Source organism: Scyliorhinus torazame, chromosome 25 (genome assembly GCF_047496885.1).
Source record: "Scyliorhinus torazame isolate Kashiwa2021f chromosome 25, sScyTor2.1, whole genome shotgun sequence".
NCBI lineage: Eukaryota > Metazoa > Chordata > Chondrichthyes > Carcharhiniformes > Scyliorhinidae > Scyliorhinus > Scyliorhinus torazame.
The window spans coordinates 15,363,136-15,385,673 of NC_092731.1; the positions used below are offsets into that span (position 1 = coordinate 15,363,136).

Here is a 22,538-nt window from a genome sequence, read left to right on the forward strand (position 1 = left end):
CTCGTCCTTCTAGAGATCGCGAGTTTGGATGCACGGTTGCACAGGGGCTAGCACTGTGGCTTCACAGCATCTGGGTGCCAGGTTCGATTCCCGACTTGTGTCACTGTCTGTGCGGAGTCTGCACGCTCTCCCCGTGTCTGCGTGGGTTTCCTCCGGGAGCTCCGGTTTCCTCCCACAAGTCCCAAAAGACGTGCTGTTAGGTAATTTGGACGTTCTGAATTCTCCCTCTGTGTACCCGAACAGGCGCCGGAATGTGGCGACTAGGGACTTTTCACAGTAACTTCATTGCAGCATTAATGTAAGCCTACTTGTGACAATAAAGATTATTATATTGGGCAGCACGGTAGCACAGTGGTTAGCACTGCTGCCTCACGGCGCCGAGATCCCAGGTTCGATCCCGGCTCTGGGTCACTGTCCGTGTGGAGTTTGCACATTCTCCCCGTGTCTGCGTGGGTTTCACCTCCACAACCCAAAGATGTGCAGGGTAGGTGGATTGGTCACGCTAAATTGCCCCTTAATTGGAAAAAAAATGATAGGGTACACTAAATTTATTTTAATAAAAAGATTATTAGATGATATTATTATGCTGTCGAAGGAGCCTTGGTGAGTTGCTGCAGTGCATCTTGTAGACGGTACACACGGCTGCTACTGTGCGTCGGTGGGAGTGAGTGTTTGGGGATGGGGTGCCAATCAAGCGGGGCTGCTTTGTCCTGGATGGTGTCGAGCTTCTCGAGTGTTGTTGGAGCTGCGCTCACCCAGGCAAGTGGAGAGCATTCCCTCACACTCCTGACTTGTGCCTTGTAGATGGTGGACAGGCTTTGGGGAGCCAGGAGGTGAGTTACCCACGTCAGAATTCCCAGCCTCTGAGCTCCTCTCCTGGTTCGCCTCTTGTCACATCTGCTGCCTCTGAAGAAAAGGCAAATTAGACTAGCCTTTATCCTGTCCCCTCCCGCTCGCTGCACACAAAAGGTGGAACTGGTTAAACCTGGACCCAGGTGTTAGTGCGAGGACTGGAGAGACGGAAGCCTCTCGGTGTTTGTGAGCACAAACACATGCACACCCAATGAGTCACTATTCAAATTAACCCTGGCACGCTCGGTGATGAGCTGGAAATAACTCACATCATGAGGTTACCCTGACATCAGAAGTAACAACAAAACAAGTCAGATTTAATCACAGCCAGTTAAAAAAAAAAAACTACTTTGGGCCGTGCAAAATCCACCCGCCCAGAAAATGTGCTGCGATCCTCAAGGATCTAATCTTTCTGGGACGAGCAATTGTAAGGAGGGTTTACCCTCCCACAGGAAAAGGAATTTGCTTTTCCGGGAGCGTTGGAGATGGAGAAGGTCTTCTGACTGGGATGGGAAGGTGCCCAATCAGAACTGGCACCCCCACCTGGCGTTCAAAGGTAGCCGCAGGGAGATTTCGATCTTCAGTCAGCACGGCCTTGGGCAGTGCCAGCAATATCGGGAATCCCTCCAAGAATGGGGCATAGCCTCAAAATAAGGGGAAGTAGATTTAGGACTGAGTTTAGGAGGAACTTCTTCACCCAAAGGGTTGTGAATCTATGGAATTGCTTGCCCAGTGAAGCAGTAGAGGCTCCTTCATTAAATGGTTTTAAGATAAAGATAGATAGATTTTTGAAGAATAAAGGGATTAAGGGTTATGGTGTTCGGGCCGGAATGTGGAGCTGAGTCCACAAAGATCAGCCATGATCTCATTGAATGGCGGAGCAGGCTCGAGGGGCCAGATGGCCTACTCCTGCTCCTAGTTCTTACGTTCTTATGAAGCCAAACGAGCCTAGTGGCTCATTTAAATCTGCTGATCTTGCCCAGCGGGAGCAAGGCCCGGACCCCGGCGCCCCAGGAGGTTCTGCTGTCTCTCGCGAGACGGGGCGCGAGCGCCGCGAGATTCGACGGCCCCCGTCGGGACACCGATTCAGGCGCGTCGAGGCCGCCAAATCGCGCCCTTCGATCCTGCCTCACCCCACTGAAGGTGGCGTTGCAGGGGTCCGGTTCCCAGGACGGAAGTCATCTCTTTGCCCCCCCCCCCCCTCCCTCCTCCATCACAACCACCTCGTGGGTGAGCCCGGGGTGCCCTGCTCAAGGTGGGCTGAAGGGTCTCCTTCTTTGCTGGCTCATGTTGAGCATCGGCTGCCCCAACACCGCCCCCCCTCTCCCCCCCACCCACGGCGTATTGCAAATGGATATGAGACAGGCAAGTGAACAATCGGCCCTGGAGGCAGCCAGACCGTGAGGTGGAACTGAAGGCTCGGCCCAGAAACATGGGCTTTGAGGTGACGCTAAAAGTGGGGAAGAGAAGTGGGGAGGTTTTACGGAGGGAATTCCAGCTGCTTGGGGACCCTATAGTTCTCCATGGCAACACCTCAGCCAACCAGCACCCTGCAATATAAATTGTGGGGATTGTTCAAAATTTGGCATTCTTGTGTTTGTCCTGATGAGTGCAAGAGGAAAAACTTTGACAGCATGTTTCTTTTCAGCAAGATTCAAATTCCAGATAGTTTCCGTGGATGTTTATAGCACAGAAGGAGGCCATTTTGCCCATCGTAACCACACCAGTTGGGGACGGACAGAGAGAGAGAGAGAAAGAGAGAGAGAGAGAGAGAAAGTGAAGAGAACCTTGAGAGAGAGAGAGAGGAAGAAAGAGAGAGAAGAGAAGAGAACCTTAAGGTATTACCAACCAGATAACCTGTTTTGGACTGGGTTGAGGGATGGATATTGGCCAGGGACAACCCACGAGCCCTTCTGCGATGGAAATCAGACCCAGGCCAATTCTGGCTTGGAGTTGAGAGTTGATCCACACAGAACGACAAGGGTAGATGCGAAAAACAAGAGGTGCCAGCAACTCCTCAGGGAGTGAGAGTCAAGGCCCGAGGAGGAGGTTACACAGACTGGATGGAGCGACGCTGCAGAGGGATTTATAACTGAACAGTTTTGGAAAGGGGGCGAGGGTGGAGGACGGCGAGAACGAAGGCGATGGGAGGCCGACACGCCGCGAAGGGTGGACGATAGGAGGTCCAGAAGTGAGAGACATTAAGGAAAGGTGGCGGACTTTAGTCGCGCCCGATCGGAAGTGGAGAAATATTCCACGGGTGGAAAGAGGCAGCCTGGGCCACAGGTCAGACATGGGGCTTTGAATTTTCAGAATTTTCATTGTTTGAATGGGCAATTCGACCAACGGGGGCGTCGCCTCCGAAAGCCGGGCCAGGGCCGCAGGACGATCGTTAAGAAGTGAGGGTCGATTCTATCTCCCCCTCCACCCCCCCCAAGGGTTCTAACGTTATCAGGCAGTTTCCCCCCCCCCCCTTTTAAATACAGTTACAATAAATAAACAAGGCCAGAGCCTGGAAAGGTAAGGCCAATTTGCCGTGGCAACCTGACCATTTTCCCGGTGTTGGAGGATCGGGGGAGTCTGGCAGTCGGGAAGTGATGGAGCTGGGCGAGGCTGACTTGGGGGCGGGGGGGGGGGGGGCGAGAATGCTGCCAGGGCCCAGGCCGAAGAGGCAGTGCAGGCCCGCCCTCCCCCCCCCCCCCCCCGCCGAGTGGGGGCACGGAGGGCCTTGGCAGGTGACAGCTCCCAAAGCCAAGTTGGCCTACCTCGAATTGACCGGGCCTGGAGAGAGCGAGGGAGAGAGAGAGAGAGAGAGAGAGAGGTCATGAACCTCCACCCCTGACCCTCAACCCCTGCCACGCTCCCCAATCCGCAATCCGCTGGCCCCTCCCCCACCCCCTCCGTCACCGGTTGATGGAGGGCGCGATAGACTCGTAGGCAGGGGGCTCGGACGGGCCCTGCAGCTGGTGGTCGGGTTTCAGCCCATTGCTCTTGAGGGGGGGGCAGGGGCTTGCCGGGTGCAGGCCCACCTCCTCGCTGTCCTCCTCGCCCTCAGCCATGGGGAGGTCGAAGATCTGGGTGATGCCGTGTAGTCCCGCTGCCTTGTGGAACGCCTGGATGAGCAGAAGCATCATGGTGATGCCACACAGCAGGTAAACTGCGGGAGATAAACAAAAAAGTGACCATTACACACAGTGGCTCACAAACACATCACACAACGAGATTGAACCTGGCTGTCCACAGGTTGGCCATTCATCCCTATAATTCCCCAGCCATGTTTATGCTCCATGCAAGCCCTTGGGAGTCGGGTGGGGTGGGGGGGGGGGTAGCTGTAATGGCACTGGACTAGTAATCCAGAGGCCCCAGGCTCCGGGTGACCCGGTTTCAACCCCCACCCCCGGCAATTAATGGAATTTAAATTCAATGAATAAAATTCGGGATTGAAAGCTGGTCTCAGTCACGGCGGCCGTGACAACGATCATCGATTGTCGTAAAAACCCATCTGGTTCACTAATGTCCCCCTTTAGGGAAGGAAATCTGCCGTCCTTACCCGGTCTGTCCTGCACGTGACTCCAGACCCCACAGCGATGGGGTTGTTGTGGGGGGTGTGGTGACTTGCCTGTGAATAGTTTTGTGCATCGTTAGTGAGGCGACCTCCAACCAGCTGGTGGCGTCAGACATCAGTCACGTGCGTGAGATACCCGGCAGTTGGTAGTAAGGCGTATGAGAGGACACTCGCACATAGGATAGCTCCAGGAGAGTTCACCAAACTCATTAAGTGCCTTTGCCTGGATAGTAGGCACGGTAGCACAGTGATTAGCACTGTTGCTTCACAGGTTCGATTCCCAGCTTGGGTCACTGTCTGTGCGGAGTCTGCACTTTCTCCCTCTGTCTGCGTGGGTTTCCTCCGGGTGCTCCGGTTTCCTCCCACAAGTCCCGAAAGACGTGCTTGTTGGGTGAATTGGACATTCTGAATTCTCCCTCTGTGTACCCGAACAGGCGCCGGAATGTGGCGACGAGGGGCTTTTCACAGTAACTTCATTGCAGTGTTAATGTAAGCCTACTTGTGTGCAGTGTTAATGTAAGCCTACTTGTGACACTAATAAAGATTATTATTATTAACCTGTTATCTTTCCACGTGTTCATCAATAAATCATCGTTCTCGTTAAACAATTCAATGTCCTGTGTGTCATGATATTCAGGTAAACATCATGGTACAAACATACATACATACTGATGGACAGATCAATGGATCAATCAACACACACAACACCACAGCCAATCACAGGCAAGAGCATACACAGTACAAAACAGGGAACACGACACTTCCCGGGCATTCCAGCAGGAGACAGCTCAGGGCACAGAGCTCACAGCAAGCCACTCAGACATCCACCATGTGCTGAGTGCCACTACAAGATAGTGTTAGGAATAGGTCCACAGATTCCAGGGTTATGATCGAACCTCAGTAAACAGTTTACCACTGTAAATAAATGTTAGTAATAAAACTGAGTTGTACCATTCGCAACCGTGTTGGTTCGTCTGTGTAGCAGAGCACCCAACACATCACTGTGTACATCATTGCAATGGTGAGATCACAGAACATAACAGAGCGATGCGGAGGGAGGGATGGAGGGGTGGGGGGGGGGGGGTGCGAGAAGGATGAAGAGGGGTGACGAGAGGGGGTGGGGCGAATAGTGAGGAGGCGTGAGGGGAGGGGGAGAAGGTTGAAGGCGGGGAGGAGTGGAAAGGTCTAGAAAGGGGTGGAAGAGAGAGAGGAGGAGAAAGAGAGAGAGAGAGGGGGGGGGAGAGGGAGGAGAGAGAGGGAGAGAGAGAGAAAGAGAGAGGGAAAGATAGACGGGGAGAGAGAGAGAAAGAGAGAGGGAGAGAGGGGGAGAGAGAGGGGGGGGGGGAGAGAGAGAGGGGGAGAGAGAGAGGGAGAGAGAGAGAGGGGGAGAGAGAGAGAGGGAGAGAGTGGGAGAAAGAGAGAGAGAGAGGGAGAGAGTGGGAGAAAGAGAGAGGGAGAGAGGGGAGAGAGAGGGGGGAGAGAGGGGGAGAGAGAGGGAGAGAGAGGGAGAGAGAGGGAGAGAAAGAGATGGAGAGAGAGGGGGAGAGAGAGGGGGAGAGAGAGGGGGAGAGCGGGGGGAGAGAGGGGGAGAGAGGGAGGAGAGAGGGGGGAGAGAGGCAGGGAGAGAGAGAGGCGGGGAGAGAGAGGGGGGAGAGAGAGAGGGGGGAGGGGGGGAGAGAGGGGGGAGGGAGGGGGGGAGAGAGGGGGGAGAGAGGGGGGGAGAGAGGGGGGGAGAGAGAGGGGGGGAGAGAGAGGGGGGGAGAGAGAGGGGGGGAGAGAGAGGGGGGGAGAGAGAGGGGGGGAGAGAGAGGGGGGAGAGAGAGGGGGGGAGAGAGAGGGGGGGAGAGAGAGGGTGGGAGAGAGAGGGTGGGAGAGAGAGGGGGGAGAGGGGGAGGGAGAGAGAGGGGGGAGAGAGGTGGGGAGAGAGGGGGGGAGAGAGGCGGGGAGAGAGGGGGGAGAGAGGGGGGAGAGAGGGGGGAGAGAGGGGGGAGAGAGAGGGGGAGAGCGGGGGGGGAGAGGGGGAGAGAGGGAGGAGAGAAGGGGAGAGAGGCAGGGAGAGAGAGAGGCGGGGAGAGAGAGGGGGGAGAGAGAGGGGGGAGAGAGAGAGGGGGGAGAGAGAGGGGGGAGGGGGGGAGAGAGGGGGGAGAGAGAGGGGGGAGAGAGGGGGGGAGAGAGGGGGAGAGAGGGGGGGGAGAGAGGGGGGGGAGAGAGAGGGGGGAGAGAGAGGGGGGGAGAGAGAGGGGGGGAGAGAGAGGGGGGGAGAGAGAGGGGGGGAGAGAGAGGGGGGGAGAGAGAGGGGGGGAGAGAGAGGGGGGGAGAGAGAGGGGGGAGAGAGAGGGGGGGAGAGAGAGGGGGGAGAGAGAGGGGGGGGAGAGAGGGGGGGAGAGAGGGGGGGAGAGAGAGGGGGGAGAGAGAGGGGGGAGAGGGGGAGGGAGAGAGAGGGGGGAGAGGGGGGAGAGAGGCGGGGAGAGAGGGGGGGGAGAGAGGCGGGGAGAGAGGGGGGAGGGGGGGAGAGAGAGGGTGAGAGAGAGGGTGAGAGAGAGAAAGAGGGAGAGAGAGAGGGGGAGAGAGAGAGAGGGCGAGAGGGGAGAGAGAGGGGGGAGAGAGGGGGAGAGAGAGGGGGGAGAGAGGGGGAGAGAGAGGGGGGAGAGAGAGGGGGGAGAGAGAGGGGGGGAGAGAGGCGGGGAGAGAGGCGGGGAGAGAGGCGGGGAGAGAGAGGGGGAGAGAGAGGGTGAGAGAGAGGGTGAGAGAGAGGGTGAGAGAGAGGGAGGGTGAGGGGGGGGGAGAGAGAGGGGGGAGAGAGAGAGGGGGAGAGAGAGAGTGGGAGGGAGGGGAGAGAGAGAGGGAGATGGAGAGAGTGGGAGAAAAAGAGGGAGAGAGAGAGAGAGAGGGAGAGAAAGAGGGGGAGAGAGAGGGGGAGAGAAAGGGGGAGAGAAAGGGGGAGAGAAAGGGGGAGAGAGAGGGGGAGAGAGAAGGGGAGAGGGAGAGAAAGAGGGGGAGAGAGAGGGGGAAAGAAAGGGGGAGAGAAAGGGGGAGAGAAAGGGGGAGAGAGAGAGGGAGTGAGAGGGGGAGTGAGAGGGGGGGAGAGAGGGGGAGAGAGGGGGAGAGAGAGGGGGAGAGAGAGGGGGAGAGAGAGGGGGAGAGAGGGGAGAGAGGGGGGAGAGGAGGGGGAGAGGAGGGGGGAGAGGGGGGAGAGAGGGGGGAGAGAGGGGGGAGAGAGGGGGGAGAGAGGGTGAGAAACAGGGGGAGAGAGAGGGGGAGAGAGAGGGGGAGAGAGAGGGGGGAGAGAGGGGGAGAGAGGGGGGAGAGAGGGGGGGAGAGAGGGGGGAGAGAGGGGGAGAGAGGGAGGAGAGAGGGAGGAGAGAGGGGGAGAGAGGGGGGAGAGAGGGGGGAGAGAGGGGGGAGAGAGGGGGGAGAGAGGGGGGAGAGAGGGGGGGAGAGAGGGGGGGAGAGAGGGGGGAGAGAGGGGGGAGAGAGGGGGGAAGAGGGGGGGAGAGAGGGGGGAGAGAGGGGGGAGAGAGGGGGGAGAGAGGGGGGAGAGGTGGGAGAGAGGGGGGAGAGAGAGAGATGGGGAGAGAGGGGGGAGAGAGGGGGGAGAGAGGGGGGGAGAGAGGGGGGAAGAGGGGGGAAGAGGGGGGAAGTGGGAAAGGGGGGGAGAGGGGGGGAGAGAGAGAGAGAGGGAGTGGAGAGAGAGACAGAGAGGGGGATTGATTTGTTATGTTCTCGGTGTAACATAAGTGGCTTCCTTGTGGTGCACTTGACAAAGGAAGGTTCAGACGTGGAGATAACTTCAACACGTTACGCGGGTTCGACACCACTGCTAATCCTACTATAGCTACCCAGACTGACTAACCAGTTGCTGCAATCCATGTGGTGGGTGTAATATTGAATCAACCCTGTGTCTGTACTCACTGACTGTCCCCACTGGAAAGAGGCAGATCATGTGTGTGGTGTCCTTTATATCTGGGTTGGTGTAATGCCCCCCTGTGGTCGTGTCACCTCCGTGTGTATCGTGAATGTCTATTGGTCACGTCCTATCTACCTGATCTATTGGTTGAGTGTGTGTGTATGATGTCTCCGGTGCTCCCTCTAGTGTCCAGCTAGCCTACATGTATTTACATTGATGCACATCACCACATCTCCCCTTTTTCATATATTACATATTTTCTGTACACTTTAAGACAGTTGAACGAAGAACAGGTAGATAAGGTAAGGTATATTATACAAGTCATGAGAATAGTGATTAAACAATAAGTCCAAATCATTCGTGTGAGTCCAAAAACCATCAATCATCATGGTCAAATGTCTGTCTTGGTTATGAACGCCATCAACGTCCCTGTGCCACAGGAACCAAGAAGTGGTCAAATCACTTTGCTGTCTGATTTGGAGTTCCTTTTTTTTCTCGATGTTTGTGATGGTGCTGTCGGATGGCATCTTGTAGCTGATAAGGTGTTGATGTTGAAGAGGTACCATCAACAGTGTCATTCGAGGTCATGGATGTGCCATATGTTGAAGTTGTTTAAGACTGTACATACTGGTTCTGGCCACGTGCTGTGCTGGAAGGGTGATCCTGCTGAGAACCGTTAAAGCTTGTCGAATTGGAAACAGAATTGCTGCTTGCATAAATACCTGGTGATGGTGTGAAACTAGAATCTTGCATCTGATAGAAATATGCCGTCTGGCCAGGCTGGGGTGCAGCAAATCCTGGGCAGTGACTAAGGCATCCAGTCTGTAGTGCAGATTGTGCTTGCGGTTGTCCTCCTTCGGTCTTGATTCCATTAGTGGGCAATCCGTAGTGCTGGCCTGTTTGAGAATATGCTGCACAGACTGCTGGCTGCTGCATGCCTGAATACTGGGTTTGTCCAGCATGAGCTGTCATTGGCTGCACTGCTGGTGTGGACAAAATGTGAGGATATAGCTGTGGTGAATATCGGTGTATTCCTCCTGGACTGTGGCCACTGCTTGTTATTACTGACCCAGTGTAATTGTTAAGTGATCCATCTCCTGTCGTTGTGGCATCTGCTGTCACCCTGAGCATGCCATCACTGAGGTTGCGGCACTCCCTGTCTGGAGTAAAGTCCGGCTTACATGAATCAGAGTCGGCGTTTGGTTGCTCCCCATCTGGAGTCTGGTCTGTTTTAACTGAGTCAGTGTTGGTTTGTTGATGCTCCCCGTCCGGAGTCTTAGCAGGTTCACTGGAGTCAGCTGAGATTTCTTGAAGCTGCACGTCTGGAGTCGGAACATGCAGGAATGCACTGACTCGTGGAGAGGTTCAAGCGAATGAGGGTGGAAGTATCATGGTGTCATGGAGTCACCAGTGGTCTCACTGTGATCGTCGAGTGCCTCTGTACACATTAGCTGAGGTCTGTCACTTTGCACATCTTGCATGGGAAGTGGGATGCTGTCGTCACTCGTCTCACATACAGTGGGTAGAGCCTCAGTAGCTGCTTGTTGTTCCCTTGGGTTGGGTAAATTGTCAGAGTCTTCGTCAGGTGGCGCAAACAATGTGGGTGGACTGTCATTGTCTTGCTGTTGTCCTTCATTTGGGCTTGGACTGTCATCGGCGCTTTGTTCTTACTGTAGCATGACAGAGCGTCATGGTCGTCCTGCTGTGCACTGGAGCATGGTAGACGGTCATAGTCTTCTTGCTGTTTACTTGAGCCTGGCAGACTTGCATCGTCTGCTGCTAGTTGGTCAGAGGAGGTTGCTAGACCCTCATGGTCTTGTTCCTGCAAGGACTGCGCGTCGGAGTCTTGCGTTGTTTCTACCGTGGAGGCTGTTCACGAGCTCGCTGCGGAGGCTTGTGACACTGGAGTCACGTCTTGTGTGTGCAAGGACTGCGCTCTGGAGTCTTGCGTTTCTTCTATTGTGGAGTCTGTCCACGAGCTCGCTGTGGAGGCTTGTGACACTGGAATCACTTCTTGTTCATGCAAGGACTGTGGAGTCTTGCGTGTCTTCTTTCGTAGAGTCGGGAACCCTGAGCGGTGCGTGGACCACGCTCTGTGTGGCAGCAGGCCACTCCCTGTGGGCTTGTACCGCTCTCTGTCTCTTGGTTTCAGGCCGCAGCGTCATCCTGCACTCACGAGTCGGGATGTCGTAGATGCTGGGCTGAAGATCCTCAAATCCGAAGAACGAATCCGCGTCTGTGTCGGATTCAATACGGGGGTCGCCAATGTGCAACACGTCTAATTGCGGTTCGGATTTGGTACTGGGGTAGCCTCCCAAGGTGAAAAGTCGTTGTCTTCCAAGACCATATCATCACTATTTGCGTCGGAGCTGGCATTGGACTCACGAGGTCCAGAGAAAATGTAAAGGTCGGTTTTGAAGTATTCAAGGTTGGAATCATCGGTTTGGGCGTAGGTAACTGCTTGTTGCAGGGCTCTTCGGAGGTTAATTTAATTTCCTAGTTCAATTTGAGGCATTGTGCTGTCATTCCAGGTGAAGGAAGGTTGTTTTACAGCTTTAAAAGATTGTTTCTTTGATTTGGGATGTTTCCCCTTTAAATGGGCGTGGTCCGGGGCCGCTGTCGTCATGACGCACGTGACGTAGCGCGTAGGAAGCGTTTGCGCATCACTGTTCCTGTACCAGGGCCGTTTTCGTGATTGCGCATGCGCGGCGTCTCGCAACTGCGCAAGTACAGTCCCTTTAGAAAGATGGCCGCCGATCACAATTGTTCTCTGCTCCGGGATCCCGGCCTCGTGGTGAGTACTGGCGCTTCTCTTACTTTTTCTTGCTGGTTGGAGTGTGTTTTCCTCACAGTATTTGCCGAATTTGTCCAGGACTGCCTGGAAGTCGCTCCTGTTTTGCCCCTTGGAGAACTTGAATTTTTAAAAGATTTCTTCTGCTCTGGCACCGGTGATGGTGAGGAGAAGCTCTGATTTTCAGCAACGGCCACGTCTTCTAGTTCGGAAGATTTCAAACATTTGCCGGAATGCCCGCCAGTTTTCGCGGAGATCGCCGTGGCACTGGAGCTGCTGCGGAACCCGGATCTCCAACATCTTGCCTGGGTATCGTTGCTGGTTGTCACTGTACGCTGAGGTATGGCTTTCTGGATTGAAACAGTTCACTCCTGGTACCATGATTTGTTATGTTGTAGGTGTAACATAAGCGGCTTTCTTGTGGGGCACGTGACAAAGGAAGGTTCAGACGTGGAGATAACTTCAACATGTTTATTAAAACTATTTACACTTCTATTCCTCGGGTTCGACACGACTGCTAATCCTACTATAGCTACCCAGACTGACTAATCAGCTGCTGCAATCCACATGGTGGGTGTAATATTGAATCAACCCTGTGTCTGTACTCACTGACTGTCCCCACTGGAAAGAGGCAGATCATGTGTGTGGTGTCCTTTATATATGGGTTGGTGTAATGCCCCCCTGTGGTCGTGTCACCTCTGTGTGTATCGTGAATGTCTATTGGTCGTGTCCTATCTACTTGATCTATTGGTTGAGAGTGTGTGTGTGATGTCACTGGTGCTCCCTCTAGTGTCTAGCTAGCCTACATGTATTTACATTGATGCACATCACCACAGGGGAGAGAGGGAGAGAGAGAAAGAGAGAGGGGGAGAGGGAGGGAGAGAGGGAGGGAGAGAGAGGGAGAGAGAAAGAGAGAGAGAAAGAGAGAGAGTGAGAGAGAGAGTGAGAGAGAGAGGGGGGAGAGAGAGGGGGGAGAGAGAGGGGGAGAGAGAGGGGGAGAGAGAGGGGGAGAGAGAGGGGGAGAGAGAGGGGGAGAGAGAGGGGGAGAGAGAGGGGGAGAGAGAGGCGGGGGGAGAGAGGGAGAGAGAGAGAAGGGAGAGAGAGAGAGAGAGGGAGGAAGAGAGAGAGAGAGTGAGGAAGGGAGAGAGAGAGGGAGATAGAGAGAGGGAGGGGGAGAGAGGGAGAGAGAGAGTGAGAGAGTGAGAGAGAGGGAGAGAATGGGAGAGAATGGGAGAGAGAGGGAGAGAGAAGGAGGGAGGAAGAAAGAGGGAGTGTGCGGGGGAGAGAGAGAGGGAGAGAGAGGGAGGAAGAGAGAAAGAGGGGGGGAGAGAGGGAGAGAGAGAGAGGGGCAGTGTGAGAGAGAGAGAGGGAGAGAGAGAGAGGGAGGAAGAGAGAGAGGGAGAGAGAGAGGGGGAGAGAGGGAAAGAGAGAGAGGGGGAGTGTGGGAGAGAGAGAGAGAGAGGGAGAGAGAGAGAGGGAGGAAGAGAGAGAGAGAGAGGGGGAGAAAGGGAGAGAGAGAGAGAGAGAGAGGAAGGAAGAGAGAGAGCGGGAGAGAGTGGGAGAAAGAGAGAGTGAGAGTGTGGGAGAGAGAGGGAGAGAGAGAGAGGGGGAGTATACAGGAGCGAGGGCGATTTCATTGCGAAGTCACGACCCCAGTGATGAACGGTTACTCACAAGTGACGGACAGCTTGTAGAGTGGGCGCTGGGTTTGCTTGTCCTGTTCTCCAGGCACATAGTCGCCCAGCCCAATGGTGGTGAGGGAGATGAAGCAGAAGTAAAATGCATCGAGGAAGGACCAGCTCCTCTCGATGGTGCTGAAGATGGCAGAGGGGATGAGGAAGAAGCAGATGAGGACCAGCAGCAGCAGGATGAGGAAATGGACCCGGGTGACCTGCCGCTCGGTGTAGCCCAGCCTGTGCTGGCAGTAGCGAATCGGGCGGTACGTCACCAGGACCATCAGCCGCTGAGCAATCACCGTGAGGACCAGCATTGTCAAGGGAACTCCCAGGACTGCAAAGAAGATGGCGAAAGCCTTGCCCCCATCGGACACTGGAGTCGTGTGGCCGTAACCTGCAGAGGAGAAAGCTCCAAGTTAGATCATAAGAGCAGAGAGGGAAACCCCTGGGCGGCACGGCGGCACAGTGGTTAGCACTGTGGCTTCACAGCTCCAGGGTCCCAGGTTCGATTCCCCGCTGGGTCACTGTCTGTGCGGAGTCTGCACGTTCTCCCCGTGTGTGCGTGGGTTTCCTCCGGGTGCTCCGGTTTCTTCCCACAGTCCAAAGATGTGCAGGTTAGGTGGATTGGCCACGATAAATTGCCCTTAGTGTCCAAAAGTGCCCTTAGTGTTGGGTGGGGTGACTGGGTTATGGGGATAGGGTGGAGATGTGGGCTTGGGTGGGGTGCTCTTTCAAAGAGCCGGTGCAGACTCGATGGGCCAAATGGCCTCCTTCTGCACTGTAAATTCTACAAAATCTATGAAAAGTACTTGCATTTACGTAGCGCCTTCTGCAACCAGGGACATCCCAAAGTGCTGACCAGCCAATGAGGTGGTAACAAACTAAACATGGCACCAACTGGTGCACAGCAAGATCCCACAAACAGCACACTGTTAACCGCCCAGATCGTCATTTTTTTCAACCTTGATGGTCGAGGGAGAAATATCGACCAGAATTCCATCCCATCTCCTCGAACAATCTCCTTCTCCCAGGAACCAATTTGGTCAATCTTCGCTCCATGCACCCCAAGACATGTCGCTCATTGTTAAGCTGCGGCTGCCCCAGTATAATCGGAGTTAAGACGTTTTACACTCAAAATTATTTTGCAATTAAACATTAGCCTTTAAATGCCTTTCAGAGGCGTGGACTATCCTGGAGGGCTGGCTGGCAACACTGACAGGTAACCTTTACTACCCCGTGACTCTGAAGCTTAAAGGTTTTCTCTTCTTCCTGCCGAGTGAGACCAGGATTGTACCCACAGGCTGCCTTCCAGTTTAGCTGTGTCGCCTATGTGGCAGTTCTAGAGAGTGCAGCAGATTGATCCCCGGCACTGAGACTACGCCCGAAAAACAGACTGAACCCGCTCAGAAAGAAAACAAGCAGCACCATGTGCAAACTGAGTGACTGACACTGCAAACAACCATTGCCGCAAACACACACATGCATGCAAAAGCACACATACACTTGCAGAAATACACACACATGCACAGACCATACACAAGCGCAGGCATGCACATGCATACACAAACCACACATGCATGTGCATGCACAAGCAAAGCGCACACAAGCGCTAACGTGCACACAAGAACGTAAAAGAACACACACACAAGCACACGCACTAACATAAACACGCACACTAACACACGCACTAACACAAGCACACGCACTAACACACGCACTAACACAAGCACACGCACTAACACAAGCACACGCACTAACACAAGCACACACTAACACAGGCACACGCGCTAACACAGGCACACGCGCTAACACAGGCACATGCGCTAACACAGGCACACACACTAACACAGGCACACACACTAACACAGGCACACGCACTAACACAGGCACACGCACTAAGACAGGCACACGCACTAAGACAGGCACACGCACTAACACAAACACACACACTAACACAAGCACACGCACTAACACAAACAGACGCACTAACACAGGCACACGCACTAACACAGGCGCACGCACTAACACAGGCACACGCACTAACACAGGCACACGCACTAACACACACACTAACACAAGCACACGCACTAACTCAAACACACGCACTAACACAGGCACACGCGCTAACATAGGCACACGCGCTAACACAGGCACACACGCTAACACAGGCACACACGCTAACACAGGCACACACGCTAACACACGCACACGCACTAACACAGGCACACGCACGAGCACAAGCACATGCACTAACACAAGCACACGCACTAACACACACACTAACACAAGCACACGCACTAACACACGCACACGCACTAACACATGCACTAACACAAGCACACGCACTAACACAAACACACGCACTAACACAGGCACACGCACTAACACAGGCACACGCACTAACACAGGCACACGCACTAACACAGGCACACGCACTAACACAGGCACACGCGCTAACACAAGCACATGCACTAACACAAACACACACACTAACACAAGCACACGCACTAACACAAGCACACGCACTAACACAGGCACACGCACTAACACAAGCACACGCACTAACACAGGCACACACGCTAACACAAGCACACACACTAACACAAACACACACACTAACACAAACACACGCACTAACACAAGCACACGCACTAACACAAGCACACGCACTAACACAAGCACATGCACTAACACAGGCACACGCACTAACACAGGCACACGCACTAACACAGGCACACACGCTAACACAAGCACACACACTAACACAAACACACGCACTACCACAAACACACGCACTAACACAAGCACACGCACTAACACAAACACACGCACAAATTAACCAGCATTAAACTTGAATCCAAACTCCTGCGGCTTTCCAGTGGAACACTGGGGGAATGCGCCACTGACAGAGATTCCACCTTCTGGGTGAAGTGTTAAACTGCTCTCTCAGTTAAATGCAGAAGACCCCATTGCACTTTTATGAAGAGGAGCTGGGGAGTTCCCCCGGTGTCCTGGCCAACGTATCTCCCTCAATCACCGTCACAGCAAACCGATTATCTGGTCATTATCAGACTGCTGTTTGTGGGATCTTGCTGTGTGCAGTTTGGCTGCCAGGGTTCCGACATTACCACAGAGACTGCACTTCAGAAAGTATTTCACTGTATGTGAAGCACTCGGGGATGTCCTGGGATTGTGAACGGTGCTACATAAATGCAGTACGTTTGTTTTTCATTGTAAATTTATCCAATTGTATTTTCCAATTAAGGGTCAATTTAGCATGGCCAATCCATTTACCCTCTTTGGGTTGTGGGGGGTGAAATCCGCTCAGACACGGGCAGAATGTGCAAACTCCACACAACATTGACCCAGGGCCGGGCTTGAACCCTTGTCCTCGGTGCCGTGAGGCACCAGTGCTAACCACTGCGCCACTGAGCTGCCCTATAAAAGCAGTGTCCTCTTTATCAGGATCTATCAGCCCTTGTCTTGGACTCCCAGGATGTTAAGCAACCTTCCCTTCATCGCTCCCCCAATCCCCTTTGCCCACTCCACCTCCCCTCGCACTCTCGGAACCCTCCACTCTCCCCTTCCCCACCCCTCACTCCCCCGCCCCTTCCCCCTCCATCCTTCACCCTCCCCCTACAGCGCCCTCACCAGGAGGAAAGCTGACACAATCTGACCACTGACGAGTGACTCCTTCCGCAAATGGCTGTGGAACGTCAGGCCCAGGCTCCGGCTGCGACCCCGGTGTCTCCCTCCAGCCTTTTCACCTGTCTCTCGATCCCCGCTATCGAGACACGCGTTGGGGTTAGGACCACACAAACACGATTGTGCACGAGGCGGGCACAGTGGTTAGCACGGCTGCCTCACGGCGCCAGGGCCCCGGGTTCGATTCCGGCCTCGGGTGACTGTCTTGTGCGGAGTCTGCACGTTCTCCCCCGCGTCTGCGCGGGTTTCCTCCGGGTGCTCCGCAGTCCAAAGATGTGCAGGTTGGGTGGGGTTGCGGGGTGGGCCTGGGTAGGGTGCTCTTTCAAAGGGGGATGCAGGCTCAATGGGCCGAATGGCCTCCTTCTGCCCTGCAGGACGCAAGAAATAGGAGCGGAAGGAGGCCATTCGGCCCATCAAGTCTTCTCTGCCCAATCAATAAGATCACAGCTGTGTCTGGCTTTACTCCAATTTCCTGCTGTTCCCTTGACTCCCGTATCGGTCAAAAATCCGTCTAGCGCAGCTTTGAATACATCCCCTCTGGAGATAATAGAATTCTAAAGCGTCACGACCCTCTGAGAGAAGAAATTCTTCCCTATCTCGGTCTCAAATAGATGCCCCTTAATTCTACAATCCCCCCTCGAGGGGAAACATCCTCTCAGATAACTTCCCTGCCGCAAGCCACACCTCCCCCCCCCACCCCACCCTCAGAAACGGATGCGTTTCAATAAGACCTCATTCTTCTAAACTCCCGGGGGAACTGGCCCAACCTGCTCAACCTGTCCTCATAAGACAACTCCCTTCATCCCAGGAATCAGCCCAGTGAACCTTCTCTGAGCTGCCTGATGCAGCGTCAATTACCACGAGACGAGAATGGTGGAACAATCGAGGCTTTATTGAACAAGGTGTTGTGCCTCCTGTAGCTGGAACCAGAATGGCTGCAGCACGGCGAGCACACACTTTTATACTCCGCCTACTGGGCGGAGCCAGCAAGCAAGGATTTACCCTTGTACCTCTAATATACGGGCAGTGCCGTAATACATATAATATACCACTAGTGGTGTTCACCACACTGCCTGCGAGGCAAGTGTGTCCCACCGTAGGTTGAGGGGACCAGAATTGTCCAGTGTATTCCAGGTGTTGCCAACCCCCCCAGAATCGCCCTGGAGCCTCCAGGCTTTGAGGAATGCCCTCCAGCCCGCCTGGGAGAAGGAGCGTGCGCACGTGTGAAAAACAATTGATGCGTTTCTGCCTTAAATAACATAATATTTGGGTGGCGCAGTAGTTAGCACTGCTGCCTCACGGCACCAAGGACCCGGGTGCGATCCCGGCCCTGGGTCACTGTCTGTGCGGAGTCTGCACGTCCTCCCCGTGTGTGCGCGGGTTTCCTCCGGGTGCTCCAGTTTCCTCCCACAGTCCAAAGATGTGCAGGTTAGGTGGATTGGCCATGATAAATTGCCTCTTAGTGTCCTAAGTTGCCCTTAGTGTTGGGTGGGGTTACTGGGTTACGAGGATAGGGCGGAGGTGTGGGCTTGGGTGGGGTGCTCTTTCCAAGAGCCGGTGCAGACTCGATGGGCCGAATGGCCTCCTTCTGCACTGTAAATTCTATGAAATGTCTATGTGTGGAGTTTGCACATTCTCCCTGTGTCTGCGTGGGTTTCACCCCCACAACCCAAAGGTGTGCAGGTTAGGTGGATTGGCCACGCTAAATTGCTCCTTCATTGAAAAAAAAAGAATTGGGTTCTCTAAATTTATTTTTTTAAACGGTGTTGGGGGAGGGGAGCAATGGGTGTCTTCTTCCAATGGGCTGCCAGTAGGCGGGGCCTTGTGGTGATGGATGTATTAGATGACCAATTGCAGGAGTGTGTTGGGGGAGGGGGCTAATTGGAGGAATATCCAGGAATATGTCCAACCAGAGTTGGGAACTTGAGGCGACGTGGGAGGGAGCCGTGGCCATCCAGGCCAACAGGGGGCGTGTTCCAGCACCGGCCATGAGGCAGGGAGAAAGCAGGAGACCGATCTCAGCTAAAAGCAAATGACTGCGGAAGCTGGAATCTGAAACAAAAACAGAGGATAGCGGACAATCTCAGCAGGTCCGACTCTGTGGAGAGAGAGAGAGAAGGGGAGCTAACATTTCGAGTCTGTCAGGAGGGGCAACAACCGGACAGATCCGGCTTGGGAAGGACGCGGCTGAGAGGTTAGATGTTGGTCCGTGCTAGTAGGTCACCCCTAGACAGAAACTGGGCCCTCTCGCCTCCGAGGGACGAGGGTTCAAGTCCCACCCCAGATTCTTGAGCACGTAATTCAGGCTGACACTCCCTGCACTGAACAGACGGACTGCTGCACTCTCAGAGATGGCGTCTCCTTGATGAGGTGGTAAACGGGTGCCCCATCGGCCCCCTCAAAGGCATGTCCAGCCCTGTGCCTTGAACAACATTTAGCTCTTCTTAATCATTATCACTAGAGGGCGACACGGTTGCACAGCAGTTAGCACTGCTGCCTCACAGCGCCAGGGATCTAGGTTCAGTACCGGCCTCGGGTGACTGACTGTCTGTGTGGAGTTTGCACTCCCCCCCCCCCCCCGCGTGGGTTTCCTCCGGGTGCTCCGGTTTCCACCCACGGTCCAAATAGATGTACGAGGCACGTTTTCTACCCAGAGGGTAGTGGGTGCCTGGAACTCGCCGCCGGAGGAGGTGGTGGAAGCAGGGACGATAGTGACGTTTAAGGGGCATCTTGACAAATAAATGAATAGGATGGGAATAGAGGGATAAGGACCCCAGGAAGTGTAGAAGATTGTAGTTTAGTCGGGCAGCATGGTCGGCACGGGCTTGGAGGGCCGAAGGGCCTGTTCCTGTGCTGTACTTTTCTTTGTTTGTTCTATGGGCAGGTAGTAGGGCAGGAAGGATGCTCTTTCAGAGGGTCGGTGCAGACTCGATGGGCCGATTCGCCTCCTTCTGCACTGTAGGGATTCTATGTCTAGGACCTGCAGCCATTTCCCGTTCCAACGAGCTGCAGGCGGGATTTCTGCCCCTCACTCAAGCCACCGAAAGCTGCCAACAAATCTTTTTTTTTCTCCATAAATTTAGAGTACTCAATTCATTTTTCCAATTAAGGGGCAATTTAGCGTGGCCAATCCACCTAGCCTGCACATCGTTTGGGTTGTGGGGGCGAAACTCACGCAGACACGGGGGAGAATGTGCAAACTCCACACGGACAATGACCCAGAGCCGGGATCGAACCTGGGACCTCGGCGCCGTGAGGCAGCAGGGCTAACCCACTGTGCCACCATGCTGCCCTAGCTGCCGACAAATCTGATTGGCGGGCAACTGTAGTCTCAGCAGCGCCAGTTGCTGCAGTGGACAAGACTGGGACTGCAGGCAATTCCCAGAGCCCGGGTCTCAGTATTGCAGGATGGGATAGTTTCGGGGATGGGTGGTCTCAGGGTGGGAAGGGGGAAGGGTAGGGGAGGCCCGAGGTGGGGGATGGGCGGTTGGTATAGATATTGCCCATCCCTAATTGCCCTTGAGGGGGCAGTTAAAAGTCACCCACATTGCAGTGGGTCTGGAGTCACATGTAGGCCAGACCGGGTAAGGTCGGCAGATTTCCTGCCCAAAAGGGGCACTGGTGAACCAGATGGGTTTTCACGACAATTGGCAATGGTTTCATGGTCATGGTTAGACTTTTAATCCCAGATTTTTAGTTCTATAATGCAACCTTTCTCTTACAGCACAGAAAGAGGCTATTTAGTCCAACATTTTCACTCTGGCTCATTGAAAGATCCATCCAATTCTTTTCACTACCCTAAGCTCATTCTCCGCCACCCATACAAAGGCCTCGTTTTCAGCCAAACTTCTGATTCCTTTTTGAAAGTTACCACTGGATCACCATCCTCTCAGACAGTGGATTCCAGATGGTGCAACCACTAGTTGTTTAAAGGAACAAAAATACGTTGTTCAAACATAGGTAAACAGTTGTAAGAAAGCTTTGCGGCACTTATTTTCAAATATTGAAAAACCTTTCAAAAAGCCTCTTTTTTCTCTTCAAACATTGAGGAACCTTTTTTTCTCAAAATGTTGAACTTTTTAAAATGTTGAACAACTTTTGATAAACTTTAAAACGTTGAACAACCTTTTGATAAACTTTTCAAAGCGTTGAACAACTTTTGATAAAATTTTCAAACGTTGAACAACTTTTGATAAACTTTTCAAAGCGTTGAACAACTTTTGATGAACTTTATAAAACGTTGAACAACTTTTGATGAACTTTTCAAAGTGTTGAACAACTTTTGATAAACTTTTCAAAGCGTTGAACAACTTTTGATAAACTTTTTAAAACGTTGAACAACTTTTGATAAACTTTTCAAAGCGTTGAACAACTTTTGATAAACTTTTCAAAGCGTTGAACAACTTTCAAAAACATGTTGTACTTTTTAAAATGTTGAACAACTTTTTGAAATGTTGAACAACTTTTTTGAATGTTGAACAACTTTTGATAGGCCTTTTCAAATATTGAAAACCATTTTTTAAAACTTCTTTCAGATGTTGAAGAACTTCTGAAAACTTTAACGAATATTGAAAAGTATTTTTTGCTCAACATTTCGAAACTTTGCATACATCGATATATGAAGTCAAACATTTCTCTGCCCTCACCCACTGTGGTGATCAAAGTACTGGCGAAGAAGAAAGAGGAGGCGAAGTCCCAGTTGGTTTTGGATGAAGCGTTGCTGAGGACAGACACGCCATATCGATCGGCGACCAGCACTTTCTCCAAGAAGCGTTCGAGGTCGGACTGGGCCAGGCAGGAGCTGAGATTGAGGAGCTGGGACTTGAGTAGCCGCATCTCCTCCCGAAGCCTGCGTTCCTGAGGTTGCTCAATCAGAGAGACAATCACCGCCCCAAGCAGCAGGTAGCACAGGTAAAGTCCAAACAGAAGCAGCGGCAGCAGCGAGGGGAACCCACACCTCGCCATCCCTTCTTGCTGATTGTTGGGACTGAAGTCCCGGGAATCCGCAGCTTGAACTACAAACTTTCCCTGGGTTTCCGCTCGGACAGGAGCTCAGGTACCTGCCCCAATGGGGCGGTCAGGAAAACGCCTATCAAACCACACCTTTCCGGTAATTTCAAACTCAATGTAACAGAGTCTTCCTGTAACATATTCACCCAGTGTGATGTACACTCAGTGTAATGTACACTTCCTTAATATACACTCACTGTACATACAGTGCAGAAGGAGGCCATTCGGCCCATCGAGTCTGCACCGACCCACTTAAGCCCTCACTTCCACCCTATCCCAGTAACCCAATAACCCCATCTAACCTTTTTGGTCACAACCTTTTGGCAATTGATCACGGCCAATCCACCTAACCTGCACGTTTTTGGACTGTGGGAGAAAACCGGAGCACCCGGAGGAAACCCACGCACACACGAGGAGAATGTGCAGACTCCGCACAGACAGTGACCCAGCGGGGAATCGAACCTGGGACCCTGGCGCTGTGAAGCCACAGTGCTAACCACGTGTGCTACCGTGCTGCCCCTTATGTATCGTGTCTATAATATACTTGGGGTTCGAAATAGGGTGGGGACTCTGGAGCGAAGCACTGCATAGGGTCAACTCCACCTCCACATGCACAAGACTCAACCTAACACAACTAAACTAGAGTCCACTTAACAAGAATCCTGGGGCAGCACAGTGGTTAGCACGGTTGCTTCACAGCGCCAGGGTCCCAGGTTCGATTCCCGGCTTGGGTCACTGTCTGTGCGGAGTCTGCACGTTCCTCCCGTGTCTGCGTGGGTTTCCTCCGGGCGCTCCGGTTTCCATCCACAGTCTATAGATGTGCGGGTTAGGTGGATTGGCCATGCTAAATTGCCCTTAGTGTACTAACAGGATGGATGGGGTTATGGGGAGAGGGTGGAGGTGTGGGGCTAAAGTGAGGCGCTTTTTCCAAGGGCCAGTGCAGACTCGATAGGCTGAATGGCCTCCTTCTGCACTGTAAATTCTATGTTCGTAAATTCTATATAACCCGAATGAGTAGGCTCTTACTGCAGG

At 53.5% G+C, this 22,538-nt stretch overlaps 1 protein-coding gene across 1 annotated transcript; it reads right to left on the reverse strand.

The window, feature by feature from the left end:
- Positions 1 to 3,560: 3,560 nt before the first annotated feature.
- kcnk6 (potassium channel, subfamily K, member 6) lies at positions 3,561 to 21,540 on the reverse strand. Its single transcript, XM_072490068.1, has 3 exons — positions 21,143 to 21,540; positions 12,790 to 13,185; positions 3,561 to 4,009 (listed from the first exon to the last, which is right to left on the reverse strand). Exons 1-3 carry the CDS (start codon positions 21,459 to 21,461, stop codon positions 3,756 to 3,758), a joined length of 969 nt encoding a protein of 322 aa, XP_072346169.1. The 5' UTR covers positions 21,462 to 21,540; the 3' UTR covers positions 3,561 to 3,755.
- Between the last annotated feature and the right edge of the window lie 998 nt (positions 21,541 to 22,538).